This window comes from Triplophysa dalaica, chromosome 18, assembly GCF_015846415.1.
Source record: "Triplophysa dalaica isolate WHDGS20190420 chromosome 18, ASM1584641v1, whole genome shotgun sequence".
NCBI classification, from domain to species: domain Eukaryota; kingdom Metazoa; phylum Chordata; class Actinopteri; order Cypriniformes; family Nemacheilidae; genus Triplophysa; species Triplophysa dalaica.
In genome coordinates, this window is record NC_079559.1 from 15,598,215 (window position 1) to 15,616,863 (window position 18,649).

The 18,649-nt window shown below is 37.8% G+C and overlaps 1 protein-coding gene across 2 annotated transcripts; it reads right to left on the reverse strand.

Moving 5' to 3' along the window:
* Nucleotides 1-1,650: 1,650 nt before the first annotated feature.
* On the reverse strand, nucleotides 1,651-17,942 carry zgc:162200 (uncharacterized protein LOC558638 homolog). Of its 2 annotated transcripts, XM_056729529.1 has the most exons (11): nucleotides 17,808-17,913; nucleotides 16,999-17,035; nucleotides 16,324-16,611; nucleotides 13,290-13,502; nucleotides 12,500-12,652; nucleotides 9,332-9,769; nucleotides 8,282-9,130; nucleotides 7,863-8,042; nucleotides 6,060-6,211; nucleotides 4,847-5,180; nucleotides 1,651-2,973 (listed from the first exon to the last, which is right to left on the reverse strand). In XM_056729529.1, the coding sequence occupies exons 3-11, from the start codon at nucleotides 16,552-16,554 to the stop codon at nucleotides 2,968-2,970; spliced, it is 2,556 nt and encodes an 851-aa protein (XP_056585507.1). In that variant the 5' UTR covers nucleotides 16,555-16,611; nucleotides 16,999-17,035; nucleotides 17,808-17,913; the 3' UTR covers nucleotides 1,651-2,967. The 2 variants fall into 2 exon arrangements, with proteins under 2 accessions (XP_056585507.1, XP_056585508.1); XM_056729530.1 differs by lacking the exon at nucleotides 16,999-17,035 and having other exon boundaries at nucleotides 17,808-17,942.
* Between the last annotated feature and the right edge of the window lie 707 nt (nucleotides 17,943-18,649).

The window sequence follows — 18,649 nt, forward strand, 5'->3', positions numbered from 1 at the left end:
TTGTGGGTCACCACTATGCTGAAGAGTGGAGTCTGTGTTTAACTCAAGGTCAGCAATGAGATGCTGATGTCATGCTGCATGTTGCGTTGTTTAAAAGTGACTTTGATGTTTTAATAACGAATTACGAAGAAATAAATTAAGTAAATGTTATGTTTTCACTTTTATGCATTTGGACCAAGTTTTCATTGTATATAAAGAAATGTTGTTAATATAAAATACTAAAATGTATTAAGTTCATTCACAGCTTGAAGTTTGTGCCCTGAAGTTTTAAACTGCAAGACTTTTTACGTTATTTTCCTGTATTTTTTACAGAATTTTACTGGCAACCACAGCTGCCGGTATTTTTCCCTTAAAATTACGGAACATTTTTTACAGTGTACAATCCAGAACAAATTAATTTAATAAAGATAAAAAACAATGTCAAATCTGTCAAAACATGTTAAAAAACTATTAATTGTTCGAATATGTTTTAAAATTATTAAGTATTGTAATTTATTAGGTAATTAACAACTTTAAACAACTTAACATTTCATTTTACATTTACGCATTTGGCAAACGCTTTTATCCAAAGCGACTTACATTGCAATATCCTTTACATTTATACTTAAGTATATGCAATGCCCGGGATCAAACCCACAACCTTGCGTTATTAACGCAATGCTCTTTCCACTGAGATACTGGAAAGCTTAATAGCCTTTATTCTCACTTAACCAAAAAAAAAGTTTTATTAAAATGCTCGAAATTGCTTACTTTATTTTATAGCTTGCATTTTTGCTGGAATGTTTTATGTACTTTTCCACGAGTCTATGGTTTAAATATGTTTCTGATGAAATATTACAATTAGCCAGAGACTGGACAAAACAAATGAGATTTTAAGTTATTGTCCTTCTGCCATAGTACAGAGTTTTAATGGGTTTGCTTTAGTTTCAATAGTGCTAATAAAATCGTTACATTAATTGTTTACTCATTCATGGAAATAATAAATCCACGATGGAAAAAAAGGTTTCTTTTAAAGCATCAATACAAAGATATCAAGTTTATATTTTCACAGATTAAGATGTAGGTTGATTTCATAGAAAACAGTATATCACAAAAAAAGACTCTAGCTGAGATTTCATAAACATGTTTGCCTTTTTTTTGAGAAAATATCTTTTTACATTTCTGTACCTCATGCTGCAACACCCAAGCTGTGTGTTTGTTCCCCAGTTATTAAAGTTAAAGCATCTAAATGTAAACACTTTAAAATAAAAGCAGGGCTATTTTAATCCATGGTTTGGGAAAATATGGCAAAATCAACCATTGGGATAAACATAGCATAGTGGTTTGTTTCAACTATGAACATTTAAACCGATGGAAGGAAAACAAAAATATATTTTAAATTTCTTAAACATATTTTTCAATACAATAATGATAATGGCTGGAGTTGATCCATTTGTTTAGAGAGCAAAAGCTCAGTCGTGTAACCAGAGAACCGTCTGTCACACTGAGCGCCGGGATCTTTTTACTACAGGACATACTAACAAAACCTCAGCCCTTCAGGTACAGATGGACCAACATTAAGCTACAGAGCACAAACACTCTTTGGATATACGAGTCTGGGAACTCGGAGGGGTTGGAGCATTTGATAAGTAGTAAACAGAAGGCATGACAGGTGGTGAAATGTAAATTTATAAGATACTGTATACACATACATATTATAACATACACATGTAACATACAGTGACTGCCGTCCACATCCTCAGTAATGCACAAACAGAAACAAACAAACATGGAAACAATTTTATTTTTATGTTAATATTAACTTGAATTTTATTGTTGACCTTAAACTTTATTGTAGTAGCATGAAAAATCAAGTTAAAAAAGAAAAGGGGAAGCATTATGGAATGATCTTGACAGAGATAGTTTTAAGATGTGTAGACAGGCAAATCAACACACAATGTCTTAAATACACAAAATATACACAAAGTTCTGACAAGAACAGTGTAATACTATTCTTGCAAAGGCATAGCTTTCAACAAAACAAGCCTGTTGCAAAGGAATTTAACTATATGTACAGGTGCACGCACACATTTAAAACAATCTTAACCACTTTTTTCAATAAATCAAACATTAAATCAACTATCTTTTCACTCCAAAATAAGGCACTATTATTTTTCCGATTTCAATTTATCCACAATATGTTGTGAGATGAACACAACTGTTATATTGAGAAAAAAGATTTACCACTATCCTATTATCTATTATAATATGATGAGTCTAACAGTGCTGGTCAATAACCCTGTGCTGTAGGCAGCAAAACTGGCAGTTTTTTTGCATAAGCTAATAGCAGCAAAATCTTGAGGTTTCTGCATAGTTGACAGTTATGTCTGATGTTGTTTACAAAAGATTTGTTGACTGTGTCACTGTATCTTTAAAGGTCATGAAAACTAATGTCAATCAACTTAAACATTGCACAAGACGAAATGCAGTTTGATGAGGTCTGAATGACAGTTAATAAACATGCTGCTGTAAATAACACGCAAATGTAAGAATGTAGAATGTTAACTAAAATATAATAATAATCTTAATGGAATGTCCTCCATGATAGCTCGCAAAAACTTAAACAAATCAACGTATGAAAACGTCAGTCACAGTCAGAATTAAAACAATACTGATCTTCAGGAATGTATTTGGTGTGGTACACGGTTCATAAATCATTAAAATGTTCTAATAATAATAATATGCCATTATGAGATAACATGACAATGTTCAGCTTGCAATGTCTTGAAGATGAACAACACTTGATTCAAACAAATAAAAAGATGCAAAATGAATAACCAGGCATGAGGCAAAGTAGGATAGGTACGATGAGATATGGTCTAGGATGAGGATGTTGGGGAAGGTCTGCAGGGTATGAGTGTTCATGAGCTGGCCATGAACAAGGTCCACATAGACACAGGAGCACAGTGGGAGTAGACAATGAGGTTTTCATCTCTGCAAAGACAAAGTGTTTATGGGTTTAGAGCATGTCTAATACTTTATCGGTAGAAGAAACAGGAAATCAGGGACAGCTCACCCCAAAATAAAAATGATGTCATCATTTACTCACCCTCAGATAGTTTCAAACCTTTATAAATGCTAAACACAAAGGAAGATATTTGGAAGAATGACATTAACCAAACATATCTCATTCCCCATTTACTGCCATAGTAGGGAAAATAAATACTATGCGAGTCAACATTCCAAGGGTGAGTAAATAAGGTCAGAATTTTGTGAGTTTTGAGAGTAAACTACTGTACAATTCTGATAATTTTGGACTTTACAGCACTAAAGACGTTCATTCTAAGTGGATATCTATCAGCTTGTTTCTACAAAAAACGTTTTTTTCCAGTAATGAACAACATGCAACCACTGCTGCTGATAAAACAGAACTCTGAAACATCCCATTACATTTTACTCGCATTCTATGACAAGAACTTCCTTGTTGGTTTAGAAACAACACTGCTATCAGCCAATGAGATTTCAGGTTTAAGGTTAAGCTTGGGGCCAGTAATAAACATGAACTCAATATGAGGATAATTGAGGTAGGTGATCCTCTGTCTGCAACATGACTTAAAAACAACTATAACAAGAATCTTTGAAGTTGCAAGACATGAAAAACTTATTAAGAAACAAGAGATGCTTTAAGGAAATTCTACCTAGGTAAATTTGGTTTAGGTTATGAACAACTAACAACATCTAATTCAGAAAGGACAGCCAACCGATTAATCGCATCCAGATTAAAAGTTTTTGTTTACATAATATTATGTCTATAAACACAAAAACATCCATGTATATATCTAAGTATTTAGGGAAACTTTTCAAGTATTGCTTAATACAAAAAATACATGTAATGACATATCGTTTCATACAGTCATGTGACCATGATATTGAGACAATTTTGCTATTGCGATAACACAATATATTTAATATTGTTACATCCCTAATAAATACAAAATGAATATGCATAGTAGACAGACATACATTATGTTAACAAACTTTTATTTTGGATGCGATTAATAGTTTGACAGCCCTAAATTCAGAAGCTCTCTATGGTGCTGTATGGTTATTTTCAATTCTTAATGTTACTTCTGGTGTATTTCTTAGCACTAACTGCACGGTTACATGACTCTAAACTTCCTCCGGTCTGTGTACATGTGAGTTGACCTGTTTGCTGCATCAATACCTGTTTGCCTGTCTGCTTCATAAACTCACGGCTGGGGCCTAAACTGGAAGAACTCTTTGTGCTACAGGGCAATGATGATTTCCCTTCTGTATCTACTGAACTGAATGAAGTGAACAGACCACTCGAAGACGCTACATTTCGTTGTGTCGTAGATCCCTTTGAAACCTCAGTAGATTGTGATTTGGAGTTATTAGGCTGTTTTTTAAGAAAAGTATTTTTTGAAGGTTTTAGATCATTTTCCTTTGTAGTAACTTCACCTTTTTTCTGCATTTGTGAATCTTCTGTTTTAGCTAATCGTATGGTTTGAGCTTCAACTGTTCGTAAACAGAAAGAACCAGGTTTGGTCACTGGCAAAGAAGCACGACGTGCTTTAATAAATGTGTGACTGCGTAATGGCGCTGACACTTTAACCCTCTTCCCCTGCGACTCATAAACCATTGGTTGTCGCGACTGAATCGCAAATGGGCCCAAACCGCTGTAGGCATCATTCAGCGAGCGAGACGAACTTGACCTGTAACTACGAACAAATGTTGTGTCACGTGTAATGCTGGTAGATGCTAAACTCTGGGTGGACGTAGAACACTCTGGTTCATTTGAGGCGTAAAAAGAAGATGAGGAGGAAGAAGAGGAGGAGGCTCTTACGGGGCTGTAGTGAATGTTGCGTGACAGCTGTCTTGTGTGGCCGCTCATGTTGGGTGAAACAGCGGAAACCAGCACCGGGCTGGAGCATTGGCTGTTTCTCATGGGGCTTCGTGGGGCTCGGCCTGATTTGGTTAGATGTTTAGTTCGAGAGTGCCGGGGGCTGCTGCCGTTGCTGAGAGCTTGGATGGGTGCTTCTAGTTCTTCAAGCCGCTGAGTCAGCGCCAGCTTTTGTTGGATAGCCATACGCAGAAGAGAGTTGAGCGTCTTTTTCTCATCCTCGGCGGCCGCGAGCTGTCTCTGCATTTCATCTAATTGGGTTACGTACTGGTCACATCTGTAAAATAAAAAGGAGAGATAGAAATACAAGGAACAGAAAGGAAGGCAAAAGATAAATAATGTCTGTTCACACGAGGGCGCCACATTCCAAAATAAAATGCTTCATTATTAACATTTATGAGCACAAATAAATCAACTAATTGGTGGTGACAATGCACCGTAATGAAACGTCTTTGTAATTTTATCCGATTTTCCTTACGTTTTGTGCTGATGGGTCAACATGTAAACATTTTAACTATGTATTCTGCATTTAAACGACTTTGTTAAGAAATGATATCTTACAACTGATGTGAATGAATTTTATGAGCAATAATAGTACAGAGTTTGTAGGGAGTAGGTAGTCACCCATCCCTAAAAATAGAATGTTATCCTAATTCTTTAGTGTTATCAATCTGCTTGATGCGTGATCTGTGGTCTGCACAAGAGATCAAAGTGTGTGCACGTCATGTGAAAAGACCTTGTGGCAGACCAGACCTTATAATCTGCTCAATTTAGTCTTAAAACAGATGCCATGAGGGTCATTAGTGTCTAATCTCTTTGGCACTGTATCCCAATGACCTCTCAAACTTTCTACAAACGTAAACAAACACTGCAATATTTCACCACAGAACAGCCTGTACAACTATAAATCGCTCAATCCCTAAATAAACTCAGTTTGCTTCTCAGATGGCTCAAGAAAAGCAAATTCCATTCATTTAAATGTAAACTATTAAAAAATTTAGTTTATTTTGAGTCAAATTCTTCCAGAACATCTGTACTACAATCAAACCGTAAACCAGTTTTCACGACATTAAACACTCATCAGTGTGAAACCAGCACTGCAGGAAATGTGAGTACATGACGCCACATGCTCAGCATGTGTGTAATCCCATCATACCTGCTTGCAAACATCACCCGCAGGGATGAGAAGGTGGCGGCGTCTTCTTTCAGACCCTTCAGTTCATTTCTCAGCTTCAGCATTGTCCCGGACACCATGCCTTTCTCCGTCTCATACTTGGTCTTCAAGTTGTTCAAGGCTAACTCTGCAGTCTTTTTAAGAAAAATAAAAACATTTAAATTAGGGCTACCAATCAAATCTTTTTTCGTTTTGTTTAATCAATTGAATGACATATAAATGTTAGCTGAGGAAAAGCCCAATGTGCTGTGTATTACAGACATTCTAATACATTACTGGTATGTAAAGTATGAAATACACATTAGAAACAGATTCTGTTTTATCTTTAAACAGAAGCCTGGCTTACAGTTTACAGTTTCAGAAGCCACAAGGGTTCAGTAATCACGAGTCTGATGTTCTGCTCTGTCTAACTAAACTATAAAAAGGAAGAAATTCTCTGTAGCCAGAGGAGAAGTTCAGCTCAAAGCTGTTTTCTGCTTCACTGACACCATTCAAACAAGAGCTTTTGAAAGTTTAAAAATCTCTCAAACCAGACAGCAAGCAAAACATCTAGAGCAACAAGGGGAGTGCTAATATAAACTAACATGATCATGGGAACCTTGTCTTAAGACGGTTTCATCCGATTGACCGAAGTAAACTTCCGGTCTGTGTTTGACTGTAATATAACAAAATATTTTATATTTATTTACATTTGATTGTATATAAATTGTATTAAAATAAATTAAAATAACTCAACATGTATAGTTTCTTTGCGTAGTTCTATTCGAAAGTTACGTTTGGGCCACATAGTTTTTGTTTATGATGTTGACGCTGAAATAATCCTCAATAGGCGGACCGCGGGCCGGATCCGGACCTTTGCTTCGTTCCATCCGGACCGCGAATGGCCCTAATAAACCATTTAAAACATGTCGACTTATTTGGTTGTTTACATTGAGCCTCGCGTCTACACAACTGAGAATCACATCACATGGCTCACAGGAACATTTATGTAATTGATCTTTTGCTGCTGTATCCTTTAATATCTTTATCTAGCGACAAACACATTTCATTTTTAACCCTTTCCGCTCCGCTCGCGCTGCTTCTCTCCCACCAAAGACGCACAGCATGAAAAGCAGCAAACAAGTTTTAACAACAGCAGTGCAGACGGAAAGCAGGTAAATGGACACACAAGAGTAAACAAAACGCAGCCATTTATTTGCATCTGTTAGTCTGTTTACATACTGCAGTATGTCTCCAACCTTTCAACCAGAATTGTGATATTTTATGAACCATAACATTTTTACCTACATTCTGCATTATTGATGATCAGCATGTTAACATATGTGACCCTGTGAAAACCCAGGCTAAAGACTCATGATCTAGCATTAATTTCACTAAGATTTCAATCTTTAAAATGCCATTATTCGGTCAACATTGAAGATTTTGTTATTATATATTTTCACACAATATACTTTCTGTAGGATGAATTTGTGTCGAAAACAGTAAAAAGACTTAAGGATTTTTTATTGATAATTTCAGGTGTTATCTGTATGTTGTCAGCAGCTTTTTTTATATACCAATAATAATTATCAGACTAGATAAATTGATGTCAAAATATAAAACAAATGACCTGATAAAATATTATATCTTTTATATAAATATATCCATGCCGGCTAAATTGATTAAATATTTATTATTTTCAAAAAAATGTTGGCTGGACCCCCGTTTGGAAGAAAAAATAAAGACTGGACCTCATGGAACTTTAATTGAATAGCCCTGGTCTATATAATCAACCATGTGATGTACCTGTTTGTTGGCTTTTAGGACAGTTCTGAGAGTAGCTATCTGCTCTCTCTTGGTGCTCAGGAGAGACTTGAGCTTTAAAACTTCCTCAAGCAGTGCCTCTATGTCACGCTCTGATTCGGTGCTGTCTCCTGCTGCTGGGTAGGACATCGGGTTACGCTGCCGGCACAAGTCTACCGCTACCTAAAAAAAATCATATTGTCATAATAATTTACATTAATTTATAATGACTTTTGAAAATCTTGTGTAGAATGTCTCCCACATTTACTTGCACAAACATGTGACTGTAAATTACAGTGTGGTTGAAGTACCAAATCACAATTTCTATACAGAACATACCTTTTTTAGTACAAACCATTTTAAAGTGTATGGACCCTTTCAGTTCATCATAATTAATCTACTACAATGAGTTCCAGACATACCTGCAAGTGTTTAATCTGGCAGCGTATGATGGCCACTAGATGGCGCACATTGGTTGGATCCCTGAAGTCTAGTGTAGGAGACCCTGGACAACTCCCAAAGTTGGCGGACGTGTCTGCATTACTTATGTCCCTCTCTCCAGACGAGGAATCTTTTCCAAACTCCCCCGACTGCCTGTGTCTCCGGAATGATCCGTGATGGAGGTGTTGCTGTGAGTGGTTATTCATTCTTCCAGGTTGTGCTCCATCACGATAGTAATCCAGCATCACTCGACTGGGTGTTAGGTTGTTACTAACACACACGTGATGGTAAAGGTTGGAAAGCTCCTCAGAAAATGCTAGAAGCTCCTCCTGTGCAACACTGAGATGACCTTCAGAGTCAGTGGCGACTTGCCTTGTGGCACCAATTTCCCGCTCCAGCTGTCTTATTCGTTCCTTGTCCTGACGGCTGGCAGCGATACATTGTCGAATTTTGTTAGCGAGATCTTCTGCTTCACCCCTCCAGCGTTCCTTTTCCTGCTTGTAGCATTTTTCAAGTATTTTGGAGTGCTTGCTGGCCGCCTTGAGTTCCTCATGAAGACGCGCAAGCTCCTTGTTTGTCTCTTGCATGTGGCACTCTAGCACCTCTGTGCTTTTAGCATCCACCTCATAGTAGCTGATACCGTTTTCAGCATCTTGGTTCGGAGGGTTTCTAGGAGCCGGGTTTATTGAGACAGTACTCTGAAGGGTCTCCAAATGTTGTGTCAGCTGTTCCATCTTTACCTGTTGCTCACTGATGGAATCCTTAGATTGAACTAACTGCTGCTGGAGATCCTGCACTGTGCTGGTCAGTGTGACGTTCTCTCTTTCCACCTGGAGATGGAACCAAATGCTTTATATGATTGAATAATTAACCCACAATATCCGTTTTTTCACTAAGTTTAGCCTGGTCAAAGTAATTTTATTCACACAACAGCAAAGATATTTCCAGCAATAAAACTATAAATCGAAACTGACAACACAGCTCATAAAGTGAGAAGTAAGTGCGAGTAGGATGTAAACAAGTTCTCCTACCTGCTTCAGCTGCTGTTTGAGTTTCTGACTGTCTGACAGGTGCAGCTCACTCAGCAGGTCAGACACAAGCCCAGGAGCCTGAGGTCTGAAGAACACATCACTGTTCCTGGGTGTGGAACATCTGTGTTTCTCCATCCCTTTGGAATTGTTGTATCCGCTATCCATCTCCTCCTCATCCTTATCCTTCTCTCCATCAATGCTCTCATCCATCTGTATCTCCAGGTGGCTGATGGAGTCAAAGGGGTTGAGGTTTAGGACGGCTAGTTCTCGTCTCAGGCTGTTCTTCTGCTCTCTCTCCTCTTTGAGGGCCTCCAAAGCCTCTTCCAGCTGATGCTCTGAGATCTCTCGCAGACGTCCAGCCTCTTCCAGCTGCGCCCTCAGCAGCTCCAGCTCTTCTTCTTTATGAGTCAAATCCAGCTTCACAGATTCAAACTCCACCTGAAGACACAAATGTAAACGTTGCGTCATGTGGCCTACTGTCTAAATTCAATTATACTGACATTAAAGTTGCTGTAAGCTCCAAAATATCTCCATGACCTGACATGTCATATCCTGTCTACCCTGTTTTGTAAATACTAGGGCTGGGTTTTGAAACCATTTTGGTGATTCGATTCATATTTATATATAGTTTCTATTCGATTCAATATCCATTAGTTATCTGTATTTCATTTAAACTATTAGTTTTGCAGACATGGAATCCATATTTTAATATATATGCTGGTAACTGAAACCCCTCTACACTACTTTAATGAAATACACATTCACGTTACTACTAGAGCCAACACAATTGTTTTGAATTACTTGTACTTTGAGTAACCAAACATTACTTGTACATGTGCATCAATGAAATCATGAACTACCTGAAATTCACGAACAGCTTGAAATTCATGAACAACTTCAAAGTTTAAGAAATAAAACAGATTTCAAAATTCAACTTTTGGAAAAATGATGCCATCCTCAGGACAAGAGGCGAAATACAGTTAATATTCTGGGGATTTCCCAAATCAATGTTTCTATAAAGAGGTCATTTGGAACCTCATGTTCCAAATATGGTAAGATGCGTTACATTTCCGTCACAAGCGTGCAGTATTCGACCAATCACTACGCACTGGTTAACTAGCCAATCATAGCACACCTCGCTTTCCAAATGTAGATACGAACATGTACTGTATATGGAAAATACAGCATTGTACTGTAGTTTTTAACCTTAAATCATGTATACACATTGTATGACATCTAAAACAAACTATTAGTGGTGGGCATAGATTAATTTTTTTAATCTAGATTAATTCCAAGATTAATCTAGATTAATCTAGATTAAAATGGCTCATTTGAATTCTGCCGAAGGCATTCAGAATATGTGTGCTACCCAAATAATGACTAAAAGTAAGTCTTTGAGAACGGGTTTCTCAAGCCAGGTGGCGCATTAGACCAGGGGCTCATCTCCTGTTTCCAAAATGCATCACAAACTGCTTGAGAAAGCTGTTCTACTATGATAATTGGTGATGAAAATTAAATTATGTTCAATAAGATGAACTTGTGTTTACTTCCGCATTAGCTAAGGGATGATTTGCGTTTAGGTGGTACTTGAGACTGGAAGAGCTCCTACAGTACATTTACATTTAGTCATTTAGCAGACGCTTTTATCCAAAGCGACTTACAAATAGTGAGGGAGCAACAAGCGATATGTCATACAGGAGCCATAATACATTAGATCTCAATACAAAGTTACTGGTTTCAACTAAAGCTAGACCACTACCTGTTGAGAGAAAGTTTTTTTTTAAACCAATTCCGCATTGCACAAGGTGTAAACAACCTTAGTCTTGTCGATGTTTCTATTGGGAAGCTTCTTAAAAATTAATATTCCCTGAAGCAAACCCGGCGGCTTCATGGCTGCATCCATGTTAGCACGTCACGTTTGATGCGGTAATTTCACAGTAACGTTATGTTGTGTTCAGACCAAACGCGAATGGCGTGTCAAGCGCGAGTGATTTAATGCAAAGAGCCAATAGACCTACTTGCTGCGCGAATCGCGCGAATGAAGCCCTGGTTATGAGATGATGAGGCGGCTTCTGCTTCCGCGAATGACGCGAATCACGCGAGTTGAAAAATCGCGTTCTCGCCCCGTACAGTGCAGTTAAGCTGGTATACATCCGCGCTAAAATATCAAGGTGAAAGTCATCATAGCTTGCGTAGTATAGACCCAGCTCCCAACCCAACTTTGAGAATAGATTAACGGCGACATTTTTTTTATCGCGCGATAAGAGTCTCACTGCGTTAACGCCGATAACGCCGTTAACGGCCCACTACTACAAACTATACATATTCGTTTTAGCAGTGTCATATGAACTCTTTAAATTGAAGATCCATTAAAATCAAAGAATCTATATTTTTTACCCTGCCCAATAAATAGATTATATCCTTAGGACTTCAATATTGTTTTTGCTTTTTTGTCCAGTGTCAACAACAGTAGTGCTTTGAAAGGGAGGGGTGGAGTGAGCTGTCAGTTGCAATTTGCAACCTCACCCCTAGAAAGGACTGCACTCATGAACATCCCCATTTATGACGTCATGGCTTTACAGACACAGGATCTGCTGCTAAAAAGTCCTTAGACATGACACTCTAACATCTATGCGTTAAATCATCCAGGCAAAATTAAATGTTGTGTACAGCTCTCTTTATTTGTATAGACAGCATGAGCTCATAAAAAACTGGTTTGTTCAGGATCCAATAAACAAGGCGTTCTAGCGTCTGTGAATATTCATGTGGGTAGTGAATAAAACCTTTCTCTTGTGCAATTCCTTAGAAGGAAGGCTTTGTCAAACATCAGCTGAAACTCACACACTGCCACCCAAGTGCTTGTACTGCTCTGTATGCGTTTTTAACATCTGCTGTCAAAGTCACATGACATTTCTCATGAGGACTACTTAACACCAGGACACCTGTGTCCACCAAAGATTTCAACAACTTTTAACAAACCATGTTAGATTACTGCAAAACTATGTTGAACAAGAACTATTCAACGTGTCAAAAATTGCTGCAAAAGTGAAGATGTACAAATACAAAGAAATAATGAAGAGTGTAATTCAAGAAGCAAATCCGTATGCATCATTCCAGGCTTAATCAAAACATTTTATGGTAAACAAACTTTAACAAATAGTCTCCCACCTGGTTCTCCTTAAGCACAGAGACTTGTTTCTGCAGGGAGATGTTCTCCTCCTCCAGCTCAGTGTTGTCTTGAAGCTGCTGGACCTCTCGAGTCTTGTACTCCTTCAGCTGCTCTTTTACACGCATGTTCTCCACATCTAAACACTCATAATCCTAAAAAGAATGCATATCTGCCTTTTTTAACTGAAACTGAACAGATATACTCAGACGTGAACAAAGAACATGTGATGGAAGCTTCAACTTAAGCAGCTGTGGTGACATGTAACTTAATGTGATACAGATTCTCTTCAAACAGTCATCACACAGTCATTTTTGAAGTCACATTGCTTTATTGTTCTGGCAGAATAAAATGTAAGCATGTTTTGTGTCGTTAAATAGGCCATTATTCATAGATGTAGACTAGTTCTTTAAAATAGTTCACTGTGATCTCTTTCCTCTTAAAAAAAAAAGATCCGCTGACATTGAAACTCAAGCTGGTTTTGTGTTACACGACGAGGCCTCATAGAGACCGAGCGTCAGATTTCTACTTTTACTTTCATCAGCTTGTTATATAGCAGAGGGTGCAGTACTCGGATCTATTTACCACTTCATCTTTGTTGTTCTTATGCTGTTAAACATAAAAATAGCATCTTTCATTCAACATGAAAGGTTTTGTAGCTCAAACACCACAGACAGCAAAAACTTAATTTGACCAAGAGTACCACACAAAATGCAGTGCATATGTGGTTAGGAATACTTGGACACAATTTCACAAAAACAATGGCTTTCTTGTTGGTACAAAGTGTCATACCTTCTTCAGGTGCACGGTAAGCCCTGCCAGTCTGTCATTTTCAGCAGTGGCGTTGACCAGAAAGACACGGGCCTGTTTAAGCTCCGCCTGCAGCTCATCCATGCGTATGGCCATGGCCTCCTCTTTGCTGGCAGTCTCTTGCAGGAGACTCTCCTCTCGGCTTTCCCCATCTGCTGCTGCACGCTTATGACTGTTGACAGAGTCCGCCAGGGCCTAAACAAAAACACATTAAACACTGAATAAATGCCATCTTATCCAAGAAACTGAAATAGAGTAGACACACATCTGACAAATTCTAATAAATAAAAGTTATATTTGTCCGCTAAATAAGGAGCACTGACAAATGAGCTCTTTCAAGCGTTAACTGATATTCTTCAAATAACTACAGCTGTTTATAACTTGTTTTTGGAATTTGTTTACTAGCCTAGCCTATTAAAAAAAAAAAGAAATGAATGTCCCACATGCACTATTAGATGATGGATCAACACTTAACAGGTTGCCTGCCATGAACACAGCAACACACATTTTCATCATTACAATTTAAATTATGTACGAACAGGTTTGTGCTGGTCTATAATTGTAGATAAAAGGGAGTCCGAAGTGTGGATGACTGAGCCTGACACATACACACATTTGTACAGAACGTTTATGACAGGGGAATGTGATGATGTCATAACATGGAACATACAAGATTACAAATACTTTTTGAAGTCAACACGATTTAATCACATACAGTAAATATTGATAAGACCAATTCTGGAGTCCAAGTGCCAATAAACTGTGACACAATGAATACATCTGAATGCTACAACTGACATCACATGCTCTTTCTAGCACACTAGACACTGTTCACTACACTCTTTTCACTCCACCACGCTCACCTACTTTAGCAATTTCATGCTCTACTAATCAGACATACAGAAATGCATAGGCCTTGTCTTTATACCGGCGGAAGTTTGTCTACACCGTGGCACATAAGTCAAGTCAACGTGAAACATCAGTTACATATTAGCAAAAGATTGTCAAGCAACAATAAATCAACCACAAAATGCTCTGGATCTGGAATTTTAAGAGTCCAAAATCAGGGATTTATGGGGAACAGGTTTTTATAATAAATCGGATAATACAGGGACCTAAAAGGGCTCTGGCATAGCAGACTTACGGTTTACTACTTTGGCCATGGACCACATACAGTTCTAGTAAACAGCTTTTTTGTTTTTAACTCTCTTTGTCCTTAAACGTTCGGTGTAGTGGTTTTTAAGAAATGTCCCCTTTAAAAGCAGCGGTGCGCACAGACCGGCTGTGAGTTACTGTCACTTCCTATATCAATTTGGAGCACTCCATTTCTACATCCTCTTTGCAAAGCCTGTATCAGAGTTCACAAAACAACCCAACAGCCAAAATGTTAAAGTACCGGTGAAATTAAAAATGACAATTAAATTTTTTGCATGAAATATTGAGGCTTTTATATTAAATAGCTTATCAATGTGGGTGATTTTCTTCTTAAAATTCATGTACCTTCATAAACTTTTTGTAAAAATCTGAAAATGCACTTTCGCCCTGAAATGACTATCCATCTTAAATGACGGCTTGGCTGGGGCATCCTTTAACTCCTCCCCTTCAACTGTCAGTCTGCTGCAGTTGTCATTTCAAAATCAATGCAACCACTGTTTTTACACATCCAATCAATATGCAGTGAAAATATACAAGCCACGCCCACTAATTATCTCCTTTGGATAACATTTTCACTTCGAAATGTGTCAGAATACAGAAGTAAAAACGATCGCAATTTCAAGTTCACGGGGACTTTAAGATCAGACAGTAATAACCACGGGTCGTAAACTACAGGTGAGTTTTGTTTTCGATTGCCCTTGCGTTAGGATTGCCATTAGATCAGTGGTTCTCAACTCTGGCCCGCGAGATCCATTTTCCTGCCAAGTTTAGCCCCAACTCTGGTATAAAACACATGAACAAGATAATCAGAGTCTTTAGGAATAGATGCGTTTAACTTAATGCAGTGCTGCGCAAATCTATCAGCGTATGACATTTAAGTGCCGCGATAGCGATTCAAGTGCAGATTGCTGGGTACGCATTTCAATCCCTCTCGCGGTACTTTAATGCGAAATGCCAAACAATCTGCACAGCCATGCATTAAGTTAAACGCGTATGATCCTGAAGTCACTGATTAGCCTCTTCAGGTGTTTTAACAGAGTTGGGCTAAACTCGGCAGGAAAGTGGATCTCGCGGGCCAGAGTTGAGAACCACTGCCATAGATTATATTTTACAAGTTTTGATTTTGACATTTTTAGGTAAATTATTAAATTTGTTTGACACAGTGCATTTATAAAAATATTTGGGTAGTTGACATACTAATATGCAAATTTGTCCTACGGTGTGGTGTGACTGCAAAAATGTTGAAAAAAAAACCTAACAATTTAAGATTGATCGGCTTTATGCTATTTTATATACTAAATATAATAATTAATAGTATAAAACAAAAATGTTATATTATTAGTTTGTTTTCTAAAAATTTTAATGTTGCATTTTAATGTCGTTATTTGTCAACTAGCCATATGCAGCATGTAAATATTGGGTTATAATAAATATAGATTAGTCTTCAGAATCCCATAATTGAATAGCAACATCATATCACCTTTTTATCCAGTAACAAAGTCAATCCAAGTAGAGTCTTCAAACCCATAATAACAATAAAAACAAATTGCGTGCCAAGCACAAATAGTCAAAATAAACCAAGACACTGAATATACGATGTGATCATGTTCAGACAAAATATTTGAGATCGCAAACCATCTATTTTATGACCGGAAGGATGTGAATCACAGAGAAAATCCTTTCAATCATCGATAAAAGATATGCAGAGAAAAATATCCTTGGTTTAACTGTGCAATAACTGAAATGAGTGTCTAATTTCAATACTTGATTGTCACTCTGACAAGAAAATAAATTCTTGACGCAGCGTAGCACTTCCACAATAGCTTTTAATATCATTCAGAGTGAGCCTCTTTTCACTAACCTCTCTAAGCTCCTGTAGCTCCAGTTTGAGCGCTTCATGCTCTTCCTCCAGCTGGCTGTGTTTGCTCTTCAGGGCAGCGCTCTCCTCCAGCACGGCCAGACCATATCGAGCAGCTTGTAACTTTTCTTCGTTGGCCTCCTGCAGTTCGACCGTCAGCCTCTCCACCTCTGCGTGAAGCCCACCAATTCCTTCACTAACCCCCACCACCTCTCCATCACATTCGTCCAACATCCTCCGGCCTACCACAGGCTCACGCTGAAAAGAAACTTCACTCTTGTATTGTCATCTCTGCAATGAGATAGAGAAAGTTGTGTGTTAACTTTTGCAGCTTACTTGATTGTTGAATCAACATATTAAAGAGATCAATGTTATTCTGTCATAATCTATTCAGCCTCATGTCATTCAAATCAAAACCTCTAAGTGACTCTTTACTCTGTGGAACACAAACTAAGATATTCAGTGCAATGACTAAGTGGTTCTGTGTCCATACAATGAAAGTCAATGGGATTCTTCAGAATATCTTATTTTGTGTTCTGCAGGAGAAATAAAGTGATACAGGTTTGTAATGAGCAAATATCCAATGTTTACATATGCAATGTTCCTGTCAGACCAGCATGAAAAATTAAAGTGATGTCAGTTCACCCAAAAATGAAAATTCTGTCATCATTTACTCACCCTATTGTCATTTCTAATTTGTATGGCTTTTTTTCTTCTGCAGAGAAAGAAAGATATTTTGAAGAAAGTTGGTAAACAAACAGTACTGGAGCCCATTCACTTCTATTGTATGGACACTAAACCAATGCAAGTGAATTGGGTCCAGTTTACATTTTTCAAAATATCTTCCTTTGTGTTTTGTGGAAGAATGAAAGTCAACAAACAACATGATGCATTTACATGCATTATTATTAACATAATGCAATGAGCCTGGCTAAACAGAAACATACATTTTATCCTCAAACAACAATCAAAAAGCAGTGACTACTTTGTATTTGGCTCGAGCTTGCCGACTATCATCAATATGTTGTAGTTATATTTACTATTAATTCAGGAAGTATATGCAGTAAGTGACCTCCACACACTCCACTGTGATAGCCACACACTGGTACAGCTTATCAATATAAATATGCTGTTTTTATACTGTTATGCTTTAAGAAGACGACTTCAAAAGTTACAAAACATAATTTGGTAGTTTGTCTTCAGTTACTTTGTTGTGGTCACGACGCTAACACGTTACATTTGAATGATTTCGTGGCTTCAACTATACGATCACTTACACGACATTATTTGGTGTCATTCTAACATTATCATTATTTACACAAAACCAACCGTACATTTGCTAAAGCATCTGTTAAACCTCAAAACACCCGCCTTCACTCGTTCAACGTTATTTGTTTCTGAGGTTAGCTCGGTAAAGCTAACGCTACAATGTTAACTGGTAACGTTACTAACGTATAATAAGAAGGTCACTTTTAATAGTGACTTACCTTTTAATTGAATAACCAAAATCTCTCAGTAAAAACAAGGTTATGCGGATTTGTGCTTGAGGAGATCAGCCTTTCCCCGCGCGCGCTCCAGAAGTCAGGTTTCAGTTCAGCAGCAGCCGTTTGAATCAATGCACGCGCATTGACGCGCTCGGCTGAACTTCCGCTAATGCACTCGCTGTGGTGGTGCGATGACTTGAGCGGATGTGGTTCTGGTGTGGCGGAATTGATTATAAAATGAATAAACGTTACGGAAGATACATGCTCGCCAGTTTGGTGTTCGTCTTGAATAAAGTGCTGCAACATAATATGAGATATTCCTTCCGTGGTATGACCGTAATGCATATATTGTATCCATAATTCTATCAGCCTTGAGGAAAGCTAATAATGGCTTTATAATAGTAAAATACAAGTGTAGTAACCGTAGTTTGTAGTAGTATATACACCATAAAAACGTATCATGCTCATTTTAGTCCACCAATATGACACCAAGTGGTTAGAGAAGATAAGTGCAACCTAAATTTCCACTGCATGGTCATTTACATTTATGCATTTGGCAGACGCTTTTATCCAAAGCGACTTACATACATTGCAGTGACCTATACATTTATACTTAGGTATGTGGGATCGAACCCACAACCTTGCGTTCAGCTGAATGGCAATAGCATGTAGCAAGTGTCAAGTGCCCATACTATATTGATGATTTTTTCAGAATGCCCTGAAAGCAGCTGCTTTTATTGATGCTTATGAAAGCATTTCATTTATTAATGGTCAGCATCGGTAACAAAAATGTAATGTATGTGGTGGCAACTGCTGAATAGCAGCTGTATACAAGTTTGGCTCTG